Source organism: Pteropus medius, unplaced genomic scaffold (genome assembly GCF_902729225.1).
Source record: "Pteropus medius unplaced genomic scaffold, Ma_sr-lr_union100, whole genome shotgun sequence".
Taxonomy (NCBI): domain Eukaryota; kingdom Metazoa; phylum Chordata; class Mammalia; order Chiroptera; family Pteropodidae; genus Pteropus; species Pteropus medius.
The window spans coordinates 7,937,629-7,960,760 of record NW_024344240.1 but is presented as its reverse complement, the minus strand read 5'-3'; the positions used below and the strand labels follow the sequence as shown (position 1 = coordinate 7,960,760).

Below are 23,132 nucleotides of genomic sequence, written 5' to 3'. Positions count from 1 at the left end.
TTAAGCATACCCTCATGCTCAAGCCCCCATCCCAATCCTTTCAATCCAAATCTCTGGCACTGAGGCATGAGCATCACAATTTTCAAGTTCCTCAGATGACTAATATGCTAATCTGGATAAGGAAAACTGATATAGAGTTTGGTACAAATTGCAATTTTCGAACTTATCTCATGAAGGTTAGGGTTAGCAAACCTGAAATACAATTCGAGTCCCCTACAAGGTAAGGTAAGCGTATGCTTTAGTTTTCACATACTATTTTACTGTGTCCCATTATTCTCTGTAATTCGCCTGGAAGGCCCCACAAGCTAAAGATTATAGAGTATTATGAGGTAGAAAACAAATAGTAATAATGACATTAAAGTGTATAGCAAGGACTAAGAAATATTCCAAAAGTAAGAGGGTAGAAAGCATATGAAAGGTGATAATATAACACTATCTAACAAGGATCCAGTGCTGGAGAGGAGCAGTAAACTGATCTTTACACATCACGAGCACAGTGTAAACTGGTACAATCCCTTCAGAAAGCAGAGCAATAAGTATGAACAGCCTTAAAAACAGTCCTACCATCTAAATACAGTATTGTGGGCAATAGAGCTGAGCCAGTGGAAAGTGCTCCATCTCTAGTCTCAGACCGTCTGTGATCAGATACCAGCCTGGCTACTTCCTCCCAATGCAGCTGTGCATAAGGTGCTTGATCTCTCAGTGCCTCAATTCCCTCATCATAAAATGGGGATTCCAATAGCACCTAGCACACTGGATTGTTAGTAGATTAAATGCATTAACATAGGTCATTGCTTTGTACATCTTAAGTAGTCAAAACTGTGTTAACCTAGTAGCATTAGTAAATCTTCTAGAAATCTAGCTAATAGTCTAAAGAAAAAGTTTTAATCAGAAAGATATTCATCAAGACATTATTTATAATAGCTATAAAGTTAAACAACAAATCTAACGGGCAAATGATTAAATGACGGTAGTCATCCAAGAGATTATTTTGAAGCCAATAAAAATGAATTATGATGATGGAAAAACCAAAAAATTTTCATTAAAAAGGCAATATAAATATAAATATACACATGCATACATACACACACACGCATACACACAGCATAAGTAAAATTATAGCTGAAGCAAAATCCATGCACCAGGAGAAAAAGACAAGAAATGCAACAAGATAATAACTGATGGTTATATTAAGAGATAGACTTAAGGATGACATTTTTCCCTCCTCCAGTCCCCAAATTTTATTTAATGAACATGTAAATCTTTTAAAGTAAATAAAAATGTTTTAAAAGGAGAACTTGTACTGGAATTAGATACCTCTAGTAAATATAAACGTAAAACTTCTTTAAGATTAAATGAGCGTAACTGTAACGTCCATTCTTTTCTCTCATGCCATGTAAACCATTTTTCTAGAAATAAAAATGCATGTATACGGTTCTCGATCAACTTTCTGTGACTAACTTTAATTACCTTAGAATATGGAATTAGATTCAAAATTTAAATGAACTACAAACACAGAGTTTCAGTATGTCTTTAAAGGCTAGGCTTTTTTAAAAAAGCATTTTATTTTGAAATAATTTGAAACCTGCACAAATGTTGTAAGAACAGTACAAAGAAATTTATTCAAATTCTCTAACTGATAATGTTTTGGCATACTTGCTTCCTCATTCATTCATTCACATCCACACACACACCATCATGTATACACATATTTCTTTTGAACCATATGAAAATAGGAGACATCATGCTCCTTTATCCCTAAATATTTCACTGTGTATTCCTTAAGAATAAAAAAATTAATTTATATAACCATGGTAAATAAGTAAATTTAACAATGATACAAAATTGTTTACTTACCTACAGACCTTATGCAAATTCTGCCAATTATCTCAATAATCAGCTTTAGAGCAATGTTTTTTTCTGGTCTAGAATCCAATACAGCATCACATATTACATTAGGTCTCTTAAGACTAGACTTAAAATTTTACAGGCTTTACAATTTTTAGTTCCTAGTTTCCAAACTCTTTATAAGTAACAGGTTTTTTCTTAATACAATTGTTGCTTTTGAAATTTTCAAAGGTTCACTGCTTTCTGTTTTCTCTTGTATATAACACCAATGACCAATTAAAGAAGTGGCTGATTCCAGGGCTGGGGCAGGGAATATGAATGAGCCCAATATACAGTGTGGTACCAGAATGTAAAAAAATTTTTTAAAAAACCGAAAAACTCAAGGGGGCTTATCAAAGGGACAAAGGAGCCAGTTTGCAGAGGTCCCCGCCGGTCAAATCTGGGACAATGTAAATATCAAAATAAATATGGATAACAGATTATAATTCATTGTATAGAATAGTAATCCACTCATCCACATTGATAACAGATAAATAACTGGGAGGTAAAAGGACAAGATTGCTTCAGGATCTAAAAGTATCTCTGACAGAATGCCTATTAGATACAAGGGGGAAAATAAGCTATTAGTGTACACCTTGACTGTCTTATCAAAATCAACATCATAAATGCCTCTGGAGGTGAAACCTCGAGGACACAACACACTTATATAGTATTCTAATTGTGGAGGCACAATCTGATCAAATCACCAGGAAATAGCAAATAAGCCCCAAATAAGGAACATGCTTTTAAAACAAAGGCTGTAGGGTGCTTATATTCTTCAGAATGTCGATGTCAGAAAAGACATAAAAAGGCTAAAGGAGTATTCCAGATTAGTAAACTAGATATATGATCCTAGACTGGATCTTGTAGAAGAGAAACAAAAAGTTTTTATAAAGGGCACTACTGGGACAACTCACAAAAATACAACATGCACTATAGATCCACAAACTATACCAATGTTAAATTTCCTGAATTTCCTGTATTATGATTACATGAAGAAATAAACTTGTTTTGAGGAAACAGATGTCTAAGTATTAAAAGATGATAAATGCAATGAAATCTCAAATGGTTCAGAAAAAAGTTTGTGTGTGTGAGTATATACGTATAGAGAAAAAGAGAAGATATAACAAAATAAATATGGAAAATACTAAAAATTTATCTAGAAAAATGATTCGTGAGTTCTTTTTATTATTCTTGCAAGTTTTCTGTGAGAAAAACATTCCAAAAACCTTTGCAAAAAGTATGACAACCTTCCCCTTGGAGGAAAAGTTTCTTGTTACTTAAAAAAGCAATCCAGTTATAAGTATCAAAACAAGAAACTAAATTTGACTAGCTTAAAAAGTAAAACCCTCAAAGAGGTCAACTAACACTCCTCACCCTTATTATAAGGCACTAATTTCAGTACATTTACAGTCATAAAGAGAAAAATACAACAACCAAATGTGTGAAAAAACCACAATATCATAAATACATATCAAGGAAGATCAATTATACCTAATAACTTTTTCCAGGATTTGATGAGAGACTTTGCTAAAGATGTAACTTCTTCATCTGTACTCTGCTTGCGAATGGCATTCACTGACATTCCGATTCTCGTAGACTGCAAGGCAACGACAAAAGAATTATTAGAAGCAATTTTATTTCAGACAATTTAACGTTTCATTTTCTTCTTTTCCAGATTCCTGTTTCCATTTTAGAACAGGAAAAAAAAAAAAAACCCTTCAATTATTTGAATTATTATAACAGTATACTATGGACTTAAGATACAGAATCTGCAGATCAAACATTGGACTCGAAGTTCTTATCACTGAGATCTACAAGCATATAACTTGCTACTGTAATAAGGCTGGTTAATTAGTAAAATAAATTTAGTTTTTCCATAAGAAAGAATAAAATATAAAATGTATTTATACATAAGGTAGGCTGAAGCAATCATGATTAAAATACATCCTCCTTTGTTTCTATACATTTTTCTTCATAGATTACGTCACAGACCTTATGCAACTTACAATGTGGATGCTCAAACAAATACTACCATCTACATAGGTTTAAAAAGCATTTTTTGGCTTGAAATCAGCATATAATCACAAGTATTAAAATAGACTTCATAGAATATAGATAATTTAACATGCGTTAATATTATGTGGCCAGGATTATGCTGAGAACTCCATATTCATTAATATTCCTAACAACCCTTCAAAGTTCAGATCACTATCCCTATTATTAAGAAGAAGAGATTATTATTTTTTAAGATGAAGTACCAATAAATAACTTGCCCAGCATCACACCATTCCTAATGGGCACAGCTGGGCTTTTAATTCAAGTCTTCTCATCCCCAAAGTCCAAGCTCTTTTTAGCACACCTATGGTTTTCAAATTGTGCTCAAAGAACACAAAAGCTATGACAGGCCAATTATGGATGATAAATAAAAAATGGTAAATTATTTAGTAAGTTCAGGTTGTTAGTAGACAATCTTTCAAAACGCATGGCCTATGGAAGAAAAGAATAACAAAAGGAATTCTCAGTGGTGAAAAAGAGAACCCCTGCTGTAAGCTTTAAGGCAGAGAAATATAAATGGGTACTTAAGGCTTCCTTCTAAATTATTCAATCTACTCACCAAAGAGATTCAGGACAGAAGTTGTGCTCAAGAATTTAGAATATGTATTTAGTCAGTGTCCTACATCTCTTGAAAAGACCAGCAAAGCAAGTACAGTAGTAACAGAAAGATAATGGGGATTCTGCATATCTAAAGTCTCGAAATAGTTTAGGATTAAGTGTTTTGGGGAATTTTTTTTTTTTTTTATCCACAGAAAGTAGTTTATCGCTTTTAGGAAAAGAAATGCTCTCAGAACTTTCTTTTGTTAAGAAAATGCTTTTACAACTTTTTCTAATATTTTCTAAATTATTATTTTGTCAGCTGACGAAATAGGCATTTCAATGTAGAAAACTTTCCAGAGGCAAGTGCCCGGGCTGGATGGCACAGGCACACATTTCTATGGACCCAGACTGTCCCAGTGGATGCAGCTACCTGCTCAGAAGCAGGGCTTGCTATTGCAGCTGGTGTACCCAGCATCAGGTCTGACTCCTTTGCCCCAATGACTGCAGCCTCCTTCTCAGCACCCACTCACAGCTCTTCCTCACCACCCCCACTACCACTGCCTGAAGGAAAATCTACTTTTTAAATGAGTGGAAGAAGAAATATACTTTTAAAGCTAGGAGTTGACAAGGATTAGCAAAGAAAATGGAATTTTCAAAGGTGTTCAGAGGTGAGCAAAGAAAGGTACAAGAACATGAACTTAACCCTGTGCTATAAGGTGATTGCTTTTAAATCATCACAGGAGTCTATGGCCATGCTACTCTGAACAAGCCCGATCCTGTCTGATCTTGGAAGCTAAGCAGTGTCGGACCTGGATGGGAGACCACCCAGGAAGACCAGGTGCTGTAGGTGCAAAAAAAAATAAATTAAATAAATAAATGAATAAATAAATAAATAAATAAATAATCACAGGATGTTTTGATCACTAAAGAGTCAACGACTTCCTGCTTACTAAGAAAACCAATATGGAGAATATAGGCAGATATGGAGAATACAGGCAGCATATGTAAAAAACATGCTCATCCAAGGAAGAAATTGTCCAGTAAAGAATAAGAAATAATGCTGCCGAAGTAGGTGAAAAATTTGAGGTAGGTGTTGTTTAGGGAGTATTTCAGGAAAACTAGAAGAAAGTAGACAGAAGAAAGGATTGTGAAGCTATTTTACTTGGATAACCATCTCTAGATTTGCCTCTTAAGAATTCCCTAGACTGGATTTTTCCTAAAAATGGCAGATTATGATTTACAGGATGTAATAGGTGAGCCATAAAGAACTGTTTTGTGCTCAAGTAACATGAGAAATTGTAGAGTTAAACAGGTTTCTTGATTGCAAGACTAATAAAAGTTTTAGAGATAAACTACACATCAAGAAATTCTATACAGAGAAAATGTATGCATGCCTTTGCCCATGGCTAGCCATCTGGCTTCTATAGAACACCAGGTATACAAATAGAAAGACATTACCTTGGAAAGACGGAGAATGCATTAAGCAGACTTAGTGAGTCAGTTGCACATTGGTGGTAAAGCAGAAAGGAATGAGTAGTGAAATCAATAGACATTATCAATATCACAGGGAAACTAAGCAGATTGCTATGCTCTAGGAAAAAAATCATGAGTTTTTGCCAAGATGATTTGAAGAGAGCCACAAAATCTTAAGTCATTATTGAAAGAAATTAATGGAAAGGCATCCCGTATTAATAGATCGGAGACTTAAATGTTAAGGCTGCAAAAGTACTCAAATCGACCTACACACATATTCAATGCAAGTCCTATCAGAATACCTGCTACCTTTTGTACAGAAATTGAGAAGCTTAACCTAAAGTTTATATGGAAATGCAAGGGATCCAAAATAGCCGAAGTGTTCTCAAAAAAGAAGAACAAAGCTGGAGGACTCACAATTCCCAATTTCAAAACTAAATACAAAGCTACAGTAATCAAGACAATGTGGTCCTACATAAGGAGAAACATGTAGATTAATGGAATAGATTTAAGAATCCAGAAATGAACCCCTAAATTTTCATCACTGATTTTCAACAAGGATATCAAAACAATTGATTGGACAAATGAATATTGAAAGGTAGAACTAGATACCCATATATAAAAGAGCGAAGTTGGACCTCTTCTTTATACCACTCATAAAAATTAACTCAAAATGAACCACGGATCTAAGTATATGACTCTTGCGATGGTTTCTTAGATATGACACCTAAAGCACAAGCAACCAAAGAAAACAGTAAATAAGACTACACCAAAAGTTTAAAGTTTTGTGCTTCAAAGAACACCACTAAGAAAAGTAGAGAGAATTCACTGAATGGGAGATTTTTGCAAACCTTCTGTCTGATAAGGGACTCATACCTAGAATATATAAAGAACTACTACAGCTGAATAATAAAAAGACAAATTATCCAACCTAAAAAATAGGCAATAGACCTGAACAGACTTTTCTCTAAAGAAATGGTCAACAAGCACAAGAAAAGACATTCAATATTATCAGTCAGTAGAGAAATGGAAATCAACGCGACAATGGTATTACTTCACAACCACTAGGATGGCTATAATCAAAGACAGATAATGACAAGTGTTGACAAGAATGTGGAAAAACTGGAATCCTCATTTACTTGCTGTTGGGAATGTAAAATGGTACAGCCACTGGGGAAAACAGTTTGACAGACTGACAGATCCTCAAAATGTTCAACATAAAGTTTCCATATGACTAAGCATTTCAACTCTTTTAGGTAGCTACCCAAGAGAAACAAAAACATGTTCACACACAAACTTGTACATGAATGTGCATAGCGGTGTGAGTCACAATAGCCGTAAATGTGGAAACAACCCAAATGTCCACCAACTGACGGGTAAAGAAAATGTGGTATGTGGTAAATCCATACAATGGAATATTTACTACTCAGCCATAAAAAGAAATGAAGTATTGATACATGCTTTGACATGGACGAAAACTGAAAAATTATACTAAGGAAAAGAAGGCAGACACAAAAGGTCACGTATTGCACAATTTCACTGATATGAAATCTCCAGAATAGGCAAATCTGTAGAGACAAAAAGCAGAACTGACTAGTGGTTGCCTTGGGCAGAGAGGAGGAGGCAATTTGGGAGAAATGGGGATGACTGCTAAAAGATATAGGGTTTCTTTTTGAGGTGATGAAAATGTTCTATAATTGACTGTGGTGATAGTAGCAGAATTCTCTGAATATACTAAAAACTAATGAATTGCATACTTTAAATGAATTAATTATATGATATGCAAATTATATCTCAATAAAGCTGTTAAAGAAAGCTATATACAGATATGTTTACTATCCTTTTCACTAAGTTCCATGAGAGCAGTGACTTTGTCTTGTCCACTACATTCAGCATGAAGAATAATACCTAGCACACAGCAAGGACTTAATAATTACTGAATGAATGATTCCACTATACATAAAAACTTATAAAACTATCCCAATCTATTATATTATTTGCCTTCCTGTTTACATCCTTACCTTCAACCCATACCAATTAGCCTTCTATTCTATCATTGCTAAAAGTTTCCTATTATCTAATTGTAAACTTCAATGGACTCTTCAGTTCTCATTTAATTTAACCAGTCTTTTACATCCTAACAGATGTTTACCTGTCCTCCTGGACGTTCTATCCACCCCTATGCTATTATCTCCTAAATATTTCCTAAACATGTCCTTTCTCCTACATTCTAGAGCTTTTTACACATATTGCTTTTAAATCAAATTCCAGTTTAAGTTAAAATTCATTAAAATTAAATAATTTAAAATTCAGTTCTTCAGTCACATTTCAGTGTTCAGTAGTCTCATGTGGTTAGCAGCTATATTAGACAACACAGATAAAAAACATTTCCATCATTGCAGAAAGTTCTATACTGCTCTAGAAGATATATGCACACAACTACCTAACAGACATCTACAACTATTTGTTCCACAAGCATCGCAAAACTCAATGGATCCAAACTTATCCTTTATCTCTTCAACCTCTCATCTTTATTTCCTTCTCATTCCAACCCCACCACATAACCTTTCTTGAATTTTTCTATATTGTTAAATGGCACCATCTCCCCAGTCACCATAGCAAAAACTTCAGTCACCATCTACCCAGTCACCATAGCAAAAACTTCCTTCTCGTTCACCCTGATCTGGTCAGCTACTAATTCTTGTAGTTTGTCCATCATTAACAAGTACTCCTCTCCATTTCTATTGCTACTACCTTAGTTCAAAACCTCATCACTGTTCCCCTGAGTAACTGCATCATTAGTCAACAAGCTTTCCTGTTTCCAGCCTCCGGTTTCCTCCACCGTGCAAATATAGTCATGCACTCCCCTGCACCATAGGCTTTCGGCAAGACTGCTCTCAGGACGGCATATGCAGTCCTGTATGCCAAGCTGCCTATGAATTCAACCCTGTATCTGATTTGTCTTTACTTAATATTAACTTAATATGCCACACGACTTCTATATACTGTTTTCTCTGCTGAATAGGAGAACCTATTCATATTTTGGGACTCAGTTTCCACTTTATCACCTATATGAAGGATTTTCTGAGCCTCCCAGATTAAGTCATCAGATTAAGAAGTAAACTTCTTAGTGGTTCTACCTGCTCTACCTGACAACTGAATCCTATACAGACATCTACAATACCTTTCTGTTTGTTCACATGTCAGTTATCCTCCATGAGACTTTAAGCTCAATGAGGGGGAAAAGCCAAACCTATTCAGCACCCGAAAAGAGTTCCTAACCCTAATAAAAATGTGAATGTTTGTTAAAGGACTACATAGACTTTCCAGGAATGAAGCATATGAGAACTATCAAAGATGTGTTATAAATGATAGCCCTACCCAACCTCCATGCCCTCTGTAATGCTACACATTTCTCTTAAATACTGGTATCATGTTGTTTCCGATGTGGTTATCCCCACGTACGCTTGTTAGGAGAAGGCCACACCTAAGTGGTAAGGTACTGTCTCAAAGGTAAGGTTATTCCCAAAGTTGATTTGCCAGAGAAGTTGATGATCTTTGGACAGGATATCTGAACTGAGAAAACAGGACTTAATGATTTGTTTCTTTTTTCTTTCTCGGGTCTACATTTAGAGAAGTTCTTAACCTTTTTTGCACCATCAATCCTTCTGGCAATCTAAAGTATGGACACCTTCTCAGAATGCTTTTACAATAGAATTACATACATAGAACACCAATTACATAATATACAGTTACAAAGTCTTTTCCTAAATGTGATACCTAATAGATGTGCTCCTTAATTTAAAACATTAAATATGATCAAGCATTAAGATGTAACAGTTACCATAATAATGAGCAAAAACAGATGTCAATATAACTACAACTATAATATGAAGTTAAAATATCTGTGATTTCTTTCAGTTATAGTCATACATACCACCAATACAACTGCGGTTTATAGTCTTCATAATTAAAAGAAATGTTTCACTTAGAAACATTTCTTCAGTTTCACTTAGACATTAGTAAAAATAAATATATAATTTTTTCCCAACCATGTTCACATACCACCATCACTCTTCCCTAAATTTTGACTTAACAAAATAGAAATATCAAAGGAGACACTCATGAACAATAAGAAATGTGAGGTAGAAAATAGCCAGATCCAAGTAACTATTTACTTTCCTTTTTAAAATGTTGGCTCTGTTAAAATTTTATTTTTATGTTTTAGTCTTGACAGAACATTAAAATAAGACTTCAGTAATGTCTACTAGACATCTGATTGTGTACACAGCTGGCCAGTGCAAAATGCAGAGAGAGAAACACCTTGCCATCCTCACCCCTGAAGCCAGCTAGCTTCATGCTGGCAGAAGCTATCGATGACAGACCAAGAAACTGAAATCTTGGGAGATCAAATCAGGGCCAAGAATCCATTCTCCTTTCACAGTGAGATTTCACTTCTACTGCCAACCTTAGAGATTTGGGTTTTATTCTCCTTGAGGAAGACAACATTTTTCTATAATGGTAACATTAGACTATTGATTTATGTTACTATCTTAAAAAACAGAAGTTAATAATGGCTTAAAATATAACGAGATAGTACCAAAAACATATTGGTATTGAAGATATTTCAGTACTTTATGATAATGACCTATTCAAAAATTATGACATATTAGCACATACCTGTAATAATTCCAGGGTCATGGGAATATTCTTAAGCTCCTTCAGCAAATCCAGTGCTCCAGCCTATAAAGTAAAATAATTTCATACTGAATTTCCCAGATAGTAAAACAAGAACAAGAGATTTAACTTTATATTCTCCTATCCACAACTCACTATGGGTCACTTATACAAGTGAGAATGGTACATATACACACACACATGTGTACATACACACATATATGTATGACAGAAAGAGACAGAAAGACAGAGACATAGACGAATAGATATCTTCCAATAGAGGTTGCAATTTACTAGAGGATCATAAAATCCATCTCATGGGTTATAACCGGCACTTGTTAAATACTGTTTTGTAAAAGTTCATTTTCGATAGTGTTTGTTTATATGTGTTCCAAGCAGAAATGTAAAACGTATTCTTTACTGTGGTACTATAATAATATACCCCAAACTTCCATGGAGAGCACCTGTCTGATAAAGTGGGAATTGGGGTTAGAAGATGCTCGGCACCTCTAGCATTCGCTCACACACAGGGAGAGTGGGAAAGGATATCTCTTTACTAGAATTCTCATGAGGTCTCTCTGTATCTCACTGGCCTGTCACAAGAACTACCGTCTATCTGGTTCTTGCAAAGTAATAAAAAGCAAATTCTGAAAGAAAATTTGGAATTAAGATTTATGTTAAGCTTATAGGCCTGTTCATTGCCTGTCCCCATCTAGAATCAAAGGCTCCCATACAGATGATGAAGCTAGAACAAAATAAGACTTATGGAAAAATTACATAAAGCACCTAAAGTTAAAAGAAGAATGGAATTAAATGAGAAGCAACAGCACCACCTACAGCTCGTGGCTGAATATTTCAATTTGATAGATTTAATCAAATACATTCACTTAATCACGTTTTATTTAGTCTAATATCCACTTAATGTACTACTTATAGACACATCAATATTCTATATACTACTAAAAAAAAACTATTAAACTATCATGGTGTTTTTTTACTACTTTTAACTTTTGTTTATTGAAAGAATTCTTTTAGACTTGGAAGTTTTATCATATATTACCTTTCACATATATAAAGAGAAAAACATAAACAAAACAAATTGGCTTGGGTGTTTCTAAAAGTACTTCATATTCAGAGTACAAGGCTTATGAATCACTTTTGGACTCAGATTTAATAACATGTTTTTATCCCACAAAAAGTTTGATCAGAAACACTAGTAATGTACCATTTCCTAAAAGAATCTATAAAAGAGCTAAAAACTATTAGTTCTTAGCTGCCTTTGCAGTGTGTAGAGCTAGCTGTTTTCACCCCCACTGCTTTTCAACCATTTGGTTCCTCAGAGGTTCAAAGTGTACTTCACTAATATCTCTCAGATTTTCTTGCAAGCGCTAACACCCATTCTGCAAATGTTGATGCTGGCTTTGATGTTTTGCCTATGAAAGTACATCGCAGCAGCCACCTGGCCAACATATATGTAATTAATTCTACTTTCTGAAATGTTAAAATATGAAAACTACATACCCTAAAGATCAATAATACAGAGCATATCCTTCATTATGCACCCCACAGGAAGAAACAAGCATGAAATCTCATGGTATCATATTTCTTAAATATAAAATTACATTAAGGCTTCCAGTCCCATAATTTTTCCATTTAAAGGTGACAGACATTAGACGTGGGCATGGAGAATAACAAAGTATTAACTTTTCTTCTAGCAACAAACAGATAACATCATTTTAATTTAACCCGTTACCTCATAAATAAAAACTTAAGTTCAATAGAAACTATCAAACAGGTTATTATAAAGTATTTTAATGATTCACTTCTGATCTTAAAATTCTATATTCTTTTTATTTAGAGGCAACTGAAAAAAGTGAAATATAACAGTTGTTAGAGAAAAAAGCTAATAATGACTCTAAATTTACCATTTATCAAGCATTTCTACATGCATGACATTTTTGTGAGCAAATGAGGTCTTCAATCCCTTATTGAAGGGGTCCCCGACCCCAGGGCTGCAGACAGGTACTGGTTCGTGACCTGTTAGCAACCGGGCCGCACGGCAGATAGTAAGCAGTAGGTGAACAAGCGAAGCTTCATCTGTATTTGCAGCTGCTCCCCAGAGCTAGCATCACCGCCTTGGCTCCACTTCAGATCATCAGGCATTAGATTCTTATAGAAGCACTGGTCTCTGGTGCCAAGAAGGTTGAGGACAGCTGCCGCAAGTCCCCAAACCAAAAACCTTTGAAAACCAAAAGATTTCTCATAGGTTGTCTATAAACTCATTTTGACAGCAACGCATAATTTCAACAAATGAAAAGCTCTTTACGTTCTATTTATTCCACTTAAATAGCATTTCACTACAGAAATATTAGTATATGATCACTGAAAACTGCCCAGACCTAGATGAAGATATTATGCAATATAAAACGTATATGTCAAATTAGCTTTATAAAATCTGAAAAAATTGGAATTCTCAAATATGGAGCAATCTTCTACATCTACCATGGACTTTTTTATTCTACTCATGTCTCAATATGCATTTTCTGATCTATTTCTGACCTAGGATCAATTAGAAAGGAAGATTTAAAAACTCACACTTCTAGAAGTCCCTTTAAAAGCAGGGTCTCCCTTCTTAGACTTACATAATGCCGTCACATACAAAATTTAAGTTGTTTTCCAAATAGAAGCAATAGATTTGCATTAATTTCATCATGCTCTCTCTTTTTACTCAGATCTCTTTGGTGATGATTGAGTTAGAGATACAGGCTATGGAAGGAAGGAAAAGCTAAATAATACTCATGGGATAAAACTATGATCTTTATCATAATTACATTGTGTTCTAACCAAATAAAGTGAATACTTCAATCAAGGTTCTTTAAGAAATAAATTATGATGATCAGAACAAGAAAAAAAGGCAAAAAAATTATATATTAATTGTGACAAAAACTTTGAATGTGCTAAGCATCGTGTTAAATACTTTACATATATTATTTTATCTTCACAATATACCCTACATAAGTAAGTAATTTTATTATCCCCATTTTACAGATGAGAAAATTGAAGCTCAGATAACGTAGACTGGAACAAGGTCACATGATTACTAACTAGAAAAGGCTAGATCTACGCAGGTCTATCAAATTACACTCTTCTGCCCAAGATCTGCTCTGTACTAAGGATACAGCAGTAAGCAAGACATAAATCCTTTTTGACTTCAGGGAATTTTAAAACAACAGAAATCTTTGAGCATCTTCTTCAAACCTTCAATTATAGGAAGAAAGAAACTTAGAAAAGTGACTTGCCCAAGGTCATACCAATGAGTACTATAAAAAGACAAGAACTACCATTCCTAACCCTTACACAACTGCTCTTTCTAGTCCATAGGTCCACAGGTGGCAATTCTGCTCTGTGAACTCAGATGAATAGCATTACCAAACAAGAAACTATAGTATAGGTTTGCTCAATCATCGCCTGCCTCTAAAGGTCAAGTCTATTAGATTGCAGCATCTCCTAGAGATAATGATGCAAGAGAAAGAAAGAGTCTACCTTGACTTCCAGAGTCAAATTTAGTTCACAGTACTGGCTGAAAAATAAACAACAGCTCTCGCACTACATTATTACATCTTCGGTACTCTTGTCAATGGAAATAAGTACTTTACAGAATATGGTATTCAAACATGTACTGAGTACCCGGTATATACAAGACTATATAGGATACCAACTTCCTTCTCCTCAAGGAGATGTAAGAAGGAGGGAGTAATATACAATATACAGTTAAGGAGATGGGCTATATATATGAGATCTAGATTAAAAATCCATGTGCTGCCATTTTCTTTTAAGGCTTCAGTTTCTTTTTACGTAGGTGAACACAATATACTGACCTAAAGTAGTAAAAATAGTCATATGAGGTAATATAACACATATGAAGTATTAAAACAGAGTGCCTAAAACATATTATACTTTTACTACATGATCACAAATTTGTAGTTATTCCACATCAATAGTACAAGCAAAAGAAGAAAAAATATATAAATTTGACTTCATCAAAATTAAAAGCTTTTGAACTTTAAAAGGTACTGTGAAGAGAGTGAAAAGACAACTCAAAATATGGGAGACAATACACGCAAATCTCATCTCTGATAAGGGTCGAGTATTCAGAATATACAGAATTCTTACAACTTGATAACACAAACACTTAATTAGGTAAAAGATTTGAACAGACATTTCTCCAAAGATACACAAATAGACAGCAAGCAATGAAAAATATTCAACAGCATTAGTTATCAGAGAAATCAAATCAAAACCATAGTGAGATACACTTTACAACCACTACAATGTTTATAATCAAGAGATAACCTGTGTTGAAGATGTGGTAAAACTAGAACCCTCATACATTGCTGGTGAGAACGTAAACTGGTGCAGCAACTTTGGAAAATAGTCTGGCAGTTCCCCAAGAGATTAAACAGTTATCATATGACCCAACATTTCTACTCCTAGGTATATATCCAACAGAAATGAAAACGTATGTCCACACAAAGACTTGCGTAAGAATGTTCTTAGCGGCATTATTCATAATAGCCAAAAAGTGGAAACAGCCCAAAATGTGGTATATCTACCGGCACAGCGGAGTACTATTCAACAATACAAAGGAATAAAGTACTGAAACTCGCTATGTTAATGAAAACACTAAGTGAAAGAAGCCAGTCACAGACCACATGTTATATGATACCACTTATACAAATACATACTGTATGATTCTATTTATATGAAATGTCCAGAATAGGCAACCATTGAAATAGAAAGTAGATTAGTGGTTAAGAGGAAGGGGGAGATATGGTGACTACCTAATGGGTTACTTTATGGATTTCTTTTTGGAGTGACAAAAATGTTCTAAAATTAGGTAGTGGTGATAGTGGCACAAATCTGTGTATATACTAAAATCCATTGAATTGTATACTTTAAAAGGGTGAATTTTTTTATCTCAATAAAGCTGTTACAAAAAATTGTGTAATCATTCTAAATTTTGATTTATGCTAATCAATCTCCTATATGGAAAACAAAGGTGTTTTTTTTTTCCTCTCAATCCAAGTAAGAGAAGACTTAGAAATGTATACATTTCAGGAATCCTAGCTCCTAGGAAATTCCAACATTTAATTTCAAATTCTCTCCCTGTAATTTAATTCCACCTAGCCCTGAGCCTTCAATGAACAAAATAAACAAACCTCAACAAAACTAACAAAATCTCTCCATGAACTTGAAAATTTTAAGTTCTTACCTCACTCTTCCTTCTACAGTCTAGTATCATAAATTCTCTACACAGACAATTCAGGTTTTTTAGCCATTAACTATATTCTAGCCACGGGAAAGAATTTTGTATTCACTAAATTATCTCCAACTTACTATCAAGAAAAACAATTTAGAGATGTTAACGAACTTGCCTAAGAGCCCACAGCCAAAATTCAGAAGTGCCGGAATTTGAACACAGATTAGGAATTAGACTTGCTTATTGGCATCAAGTCAAAATGACAAGAAAAAAGGCTAAGCAAAAACAGCTATTACTGGAATCTTTGACACTAACTTATGTGGTTCATCAAGGCCTTGGAGTGGATGCCTATAAAACTGCTAATACTGTTTAAGATCAAGTATACCCATGGGGCAACGTTCTGGGTAGTACTAGGTCAGGATATTGATTGGGAAATCTGTCTGCCCCCAAGGTCTTATATTCATTTAATTGTACCCACTGTCAACCATGAGAAGGAATCCTTATGGCTAATGGGGCCCAATTTCATAATTGGAGTCTAACAGCCATTGTTTAAAAGGCCTCTCCCCTACACTACATCCCAGCAAAAAGCCGCAGATTCACCCACCAAACCCTTCTATATTGTGTTCTGCTGTCTAAGAAGCTCCTGGTATTGTATTTCAACCAATGGGACTGAGACCTTCTCCATCCAATCAGAGATAGACAACTATATCCTTATTTGCATCTTTACCAACCAATCAGAGCTGCTCTATAATTACCAATCAGAATACTGCAATGTGAACCAATCAAACTGTGTGACTATGGAGTCCTCATTTGCATGCAATTAGGCCAATCAGGACCCTGGGATGAACACTTTTCTCTATATAAGATAGCTTCTCGTTTGTCTCAGTGGAGTACATTTCTGGTTTCTACCCAAGACAGCCTTTTCCAGGCTTACAACCTGTTTCACTTGAGCTGCTTCACCTGAATAAGGTTTCTCCCTTCAATGCACCCCAAACTGGGGACTCCTGTTAGCACTAGATTGGTGGCAGAGACCTTTTGTTGATACTATGCAAGGTTCAAAAACAGATGCAAGGGTCTTCTGTAGAGGCACTGAAGCTTAACAGAGAGTACTACCGGCTTTGGAGAAAAAAGATTTTAATTCACAACTTCATTTGCTACTATCTACTTATTTGGCTTAGGACAATTCACTTTCTAAATACTTCCTTTCCTAATTTTTAGAATGGGGATACTTACCTTGCAAAACTGTCAGGAATAAATGAGATAAGGTAGGTAAGTACTCAGAATGCCTGGCACAGAATAATTTAAAAGATGGTAGCTGGTTTTTTTTTTTTAATTACTTAAATGTGACACCTGAGGTTTTATTAAAACAATATCCAGTGCAGCACTTAAACTTGTCAATTCAGAGGACAATTACTACTTTTCAAGCAGTTTATTTTTTAATAGTATAAAAATAATATTAAAATAGCTCTGAGAAAATATGGAAACCACAAATTAAGAGAAACTAATCTACCATAATCCAACAATCTCCAGAACGTCTTCTATTCAATTACTGAATACTTTAAAAGTTATTTGTAGGTTGAACATGTGTTTTTATTTTTGTTTTTCTGGAGGCAAATTTTCATACTTGTGAAGTTCTGAACTACTAGAAAAATGAAATTTGAGAAAATGAGATTTAAGGATTATCTGTAGAGTTTATCCTCATTCTCCCCCACACTCATACTAAAAATCTGAAAATGCATTTATAATTTGAGAACTGCAGATAAATGCAAACTGGTCTTCAAGGAAACAAACAAAAACAAACACCTAATGAATTAAATGATTTAAAGATATACATTATAGCCTGAGTCAGAGAAAAAAAAAAAATACCCAACAGTCTTTTTTCCTGGGAGTTTCTACTGGGGAAGTCTGAGAATCTCCAGGCAAAGAAAAAACTTTCCAGTTTAAACAAAATAACAAAAATGTTCAGCCTACGGAATAACCAGAACTCACAAAATAACCAGAATTTATCAGTTGCAGTGGGGAATAAAAGGGCTCTATCAATAGAAAAAAATAAATGGCATAAGTAACATCTGGAACAGAAAACAAACAGGAAATACTTTAAAGGGCCAAAATTGCAAATATAGATTAACAGGGTATGAAATTAAACATTGGGCAATGCACCTGTTAAAAGAAAAGAGGAACAGACTCTATGCAGTCTTAAGAATTCAGTGTTAAACACTATTCCTGCTCTGGTGTGCTGTCCAGTAGAAAGTTTGGGTCCTGGCTTAATTCAAGTTGCACAGTACTTAATTTAAATAGATGAACTACTTAATCTCTCTGACTCAGTTTCTTATTCTGTAAAATAGATATGCCGCAGCTGTTGTCTCAAAAAAAAAAATGCACAGATACTTTGTAACTCCAAAGAGCTGTACAAATCAGGGCATCCCTTTTTTCCTTCACATTAGTTTGTCATGGAATTCATTTCATAGCTGAGAATAAGTTATTTCAGGTACATGGATACTGAAAATGTGCTGAGCATGGTGGAACGAATTCAGTTAAAGACAACTGTGGAAGTTTAGCAGAAAACAGAGGACTCTGAACCAAGGGACTGAAAGTGGCACACATAGGTAGACAAAAATGTAGAAATTGAAAGACCTCAAACAAACCACAAGAGAACATGTTCACATAAACACATTATCAATAACAAGATAATGCCTCCACTATTAACTGCAAACCACTTAGAAAGTAGCCAGCAATGACATTTGTCCAAATTCATCAACCAACACAACCCCAGTTAGTCATAAAATACATTGTGTATTTTAGTCGTAGCTCTTTTGCACACTACCATCTAACAAGAGATACTTTTTAAAAAACGTTTAGCAACTTGCCAAGTACACTGGTATATTTGGACTTTTTAATTGCTAAACATACACGTAAGTAGTTTAGGTAATCAAGTGAATGTTTAGACTTCTTCAAAACTAAGATCCAGGGATTTTACAGTTTACCAGCTTGATGTCTAAAGCAGATCACGAACCTCTATTTTATGTTATTTATAGGTGTCGGCCAACGATCTCGGAAAAGAGAATGAATGCTCTGAAACAGCGAAGGCTTTCTACACTCTTCAATTCTTAAACTAAATTAGCGAGGATTTACTAACACGAAAGCTTACTACAGAAGGACAGCCGCCTTGATTAGGTTTATCAGGCGGTACCAGAAAGGAACTTCCAAGTACCAAGAACCGATTCCCAACGCCTGCGGCCGCCAGACCGCACCGCCTCCCCTAGGACGCCCTCCCCAAGGCGCGGGCTGTGTCCCCGCCGGCTTCCCGCGCAGGGAGAGCTGTCGTAGGCGGGCCAGGAGCCCCCTCGAACCCAGCCCGGGCCCACTGCGTCCAGTCCCCGCGATCCCCGCCCGGTGCCCTGGCTCCCTCGGGGTCCGCGCCACCCGCCGCGCTCACCGCGTTCTTCTTCTGCACCATCTTGTCCATCTTCTTGGCAATGCGGACCACCTCGTCCTCCATGGCTCCGGCAGGTCTCCCCTGCGCCCAGCCCGTTTGGGACGGGCTGTGGGCGAAGCTGGGGTAGAGGTGACAGCAGGACGCGAGCTCCGGCGCTCAGTGAGCCCAGCACAGCAGGCCTGGGCCTAGGCCCTTCCTCACAAACCAAGCCGGCGGCGGCGGCGGCTCCTCCCCCGCAGGCAGCGCCAATCGAGCTCCGCGCGCGCCGTACAGGCACTACCAATCGACAGCGGATCGCTGGGAAGGTCGGCAGGCCCCGGCGCCCGCCAGGCGGACTTGGCCCTGGCTCTGTCAAGCGGGCGACGAGCAAGCGGGTTTGTAGTGTTTCCCGCCTGGCAGTCATAAAAGCCAACAAACCGCGAGGCCAACTTTGCCGCAAGTTCGCCTCCCGCCGGGCCTCCACGCTGACTGGCGTTCAACCCGTCGCGGAAGTCACCAGGGACATCCCAGAGGTCTAGAACCCACGGAGCTCTGAACTGAGGTGGGTTTAGAGAATGGAACGTTGGCAGTTTTTAAAGTCAGTAGGACCCCAAGCATTTTATCTTTTGTAGCAGGCTACCTTGAAAAGCAGCCTCCCCCATTCCTCTAAATAGCCCATTATAATATGGATTTAAGCTTTTTCTTTTTAAAATTCAAATCCTTTGTAAGCTCCTTAAAGGACAGACCCGATCTTGTTTGTTTCCTGACTCAAAATGTTGGACACAGTCCTGCGCCTAAAGCATCACTGTGTCCCAAAGGACTGTTTGCAAAGACAATAAGAAAGCAGATATTATGACTACTGGACCGATGGCTACAGATTGAAAATTAAAAACATTGTTTAACATTAGTGTCACCATAGTAGCTTAACTAACTGTACCAATAGAAATGCATTTCTTCTATTGATGTAATTGTTCCCCTCCCTTTTCTCATAAATACTCCTTGCCTTTCTCTCCTAGTGCGAACACTACTTGGGTTTATGCCTGAATCAATGATTCCCAAATAGCTATTCTTTTTTATCTCAACTGTTTGAGAGGCCTTTTAATTTTAGGTTAACATTCTAAAAAGTATTCCAAAATTTTTATCACTTCAAAAAGAGAACTTGTGCTTTTTAAGCAGTCACCCCTGATTTCCCTCAACTCTTAGCAACCACAAATCTGCTTTCTATCTCTATGAACTACAATATTCTAGTCATTTCATATAAATGGAGTCATACAATATGTGACCTTTTGTGACTGGCTGCTTTCCCTGAGCATGTTTTCAAGGTTTATCTATGTTGTAGAATGTGTTGGTATTTCACTCCATTTTATGGCTGCATTGTATGGATACACCACATTTTTTTTATTCATTCATCAACTGATAGATGTGAATTGTTTCCATTTATCTTTCACTGTTCCATATTTTCTCTCCTATGGATAGTACAGCTATGAATATTCGTGTTCAAAGTTTTATATGAACACCTATTTTCAGTTCTTTTCAGTATGTACTTAGGCCTGGGGTGCCAGGTTATATGGTAATTAATTTGGAAGAACTTCCAACCTGTTTTCCACAAGCACCTGCACCATTTTACATTCCCACCAGAAATGTACTAGGGTTCCAATTTCCCATCTTTGCCAACACTTGTTTTTAATCCAACTTTTATTCTAACCATTTTAGTGAGTGCGAAGTTGCATCTCATTGTGGTTTTAATTCCCTAATGACTAATCGTGTTGAGTATATTATAATAGGCTTGTTGGCCATTTGTACATCTGAAGAAATGTTTATTGAAGTCCTTTGCCCAATTTTTAACCAGGTTGTCTTTTTGCTGTTGAGAATTCTTTATATGTTCTGGAAACTAGATTCTTATCAGGTATGATTTGCAAATGTTGTTTCCCATTCTGTGACTTGTCTTTTCATTTCTTAATAGTGGTCTCTGATGTGCAGACCTATGTTATCAAAGTCCAATTTATCTGTTTTCTTTTGTTGCTTGTACTTTTGATATTATATCTAAAAAATTCATTGCCAAATTCAAAGTTGTGAAGATTTACCATTGCCATTTTAACAAAATTAAGTCTTCCAATTCATAAAAATAGAATGTCTTTCCATTTATTTAGGTCTACTTTAATTTCTTTCCATAGAATTGTGTAGTTTTCAATATACAAATCTTTTATTTCTTTGGTTAAATTTATTCCTCAATATTTTATTCTTTTGAATGCTATTGAAAATGAAATTGTTTTTTTTTTAAATCCTTTTTAAATTGTTCATTGCTAGGGTTTATAAATACAACTTATTTTTGTATGTTGATCTTGTATCCTGCAAATTTGCTGAGTTTACTGGCTCATATATTTTTATTGTTGTTTATTTTTATTCTTTAATAAGATCATTTCATCTGGAAAAGAGTTTGACTTCTTCCTTTCCAACTTGAATGCATTTTTTTCTTTTTCTTGCTTAATTTTTCTGGCTATTTTGAATAGAATAGTGAAAGCAGAAATCACTATTGTTCTCGATCTTAGAGAGCGTTCAGTCTTTCACCACTGAGTATGATGTTAACTGTAAGGTTCGTAGGCGCCCTTTATCATGTCGAAGTTTCCTTCTACTCCTCGTTTGTTGAGCATTTCTAGCATGAATAGTTGTTGGATTTTGTCAAATGCTTTTCTGTGTTAATTGAAATGATCAAGTCACATTTTACCTTCATTCTATTAATATGGTGGATTATATCGATTGATTTTTATGTGTTGAACCACTCTTACATTCCTGATATAAATCTCACTTGGTCATAGTGTGTAATCCTTTTAATATGCTCCTTGATTTGGGTTGCTGGTATTTTCTTGGAGGTTTTTGTATTTATACTCATAAAGAATATTGGTCTTTAATTGTCTTTGAATAGCTTTGATGTCTGGGTAATACGGGCATCATGGAAGGCATATAGAAATGTTCCATCCTCTTCTATTTTAAAAGCATTGAGAGGGATTAGTGTTAATTATTTAAACGCTTGGTAGAATTCACTAATAAAGCCATCTGGTCCTGGGTTTTTCTTTGTCGGGAGGTTTTCGTTACACATTCAATTTCTTATAGGTTTGTCCAGATTTTCTATTTCTTCTTGAGTCAGTCTTGATAGATTGTACACTTCTGGGAATTTGTTCATTTCATCTAGGTTATCTTATTTTTCAACATACAATTGCTATAATATTCTCTTATAATTGTTTTTATTTCTACAAGGTCAGTAGTAATTCCTCCACTTTAATTTCTGATTTTAGTAATTTGAATTTTTTTCTTTAATGTAGCTAAAGTTTTGTCAATTTTGTTGGTCTTCTCAAAGAACTAACTTTTGATTTAGGCAATTGTTTTTTTTCTCATTTTGAATTCACTTATATCTAATCTAATCTTTACTATTTTTTTCTTTCTGACAGCTTTGGGTTTTGATTGCTTCTGTTCTTTCAATTCCTCAGGATATAAAGTTACATTTTTGATGTAAGATATTTCTTTTTATTAATGTAGGTTTTTATAGCTATAAATTTGCCTCTGAGTTCTGTATTCATTGCATTCCATAAGTTCTGGAATCTTATGCTTTTGTTTTTATTTGTTCCAAAATGTTTTCTAATTTATGATTACTTTTTGACCCATTTATTGTATCGGAGTGTGTTATTTGATTTCCATGCAATTGTGAATTTTCCATGTGTTTCCCTGTTATTTATAGCTAGCTTTCTTCCATTCTGGTTGAAGAGAACATTTGTATGATTTAAAACGTTTTAAATTTATTGAGATTTTGCATAACATGTGGTGTGT

At 35.4% G+C, this 23,132-nt stretch overlaps 1 protein-coding gene across 1 annotated transcript in view; it reads right to left on the bottom strand.

Moving 5' to 3' along the window:
• Positions 1-19,524, bottom strand: part of TCEA1 (transcription elongation factor A1) — a 35,776-nt gene extending 16,252 nt beyond the window's left edge. The window contains exons 1-3 of the mRNA XM_039868932.1: positions 19,332-19,524; positions 10,639-10,701; positions 3,382-3,487 (exon numbers count right to left, since the gene is read on the bottom strand). Of these exons, the coding sequence (XP_039724866.1) occupies positions 3,382-3,487; positions 10,639-10,701; positions 19,332-19,394 (232 nt within the window). The 5' untranslated portion in view covers positions 19,395-19,524. The remainder of the gene's footprint in view (positions 1-3,381; positions 3,488-10,638; positions 10,702-19,331) is intronic.
• Between the last annotated feature and the right edge of the window lie 3,608 nt (positions 19,525-23,132).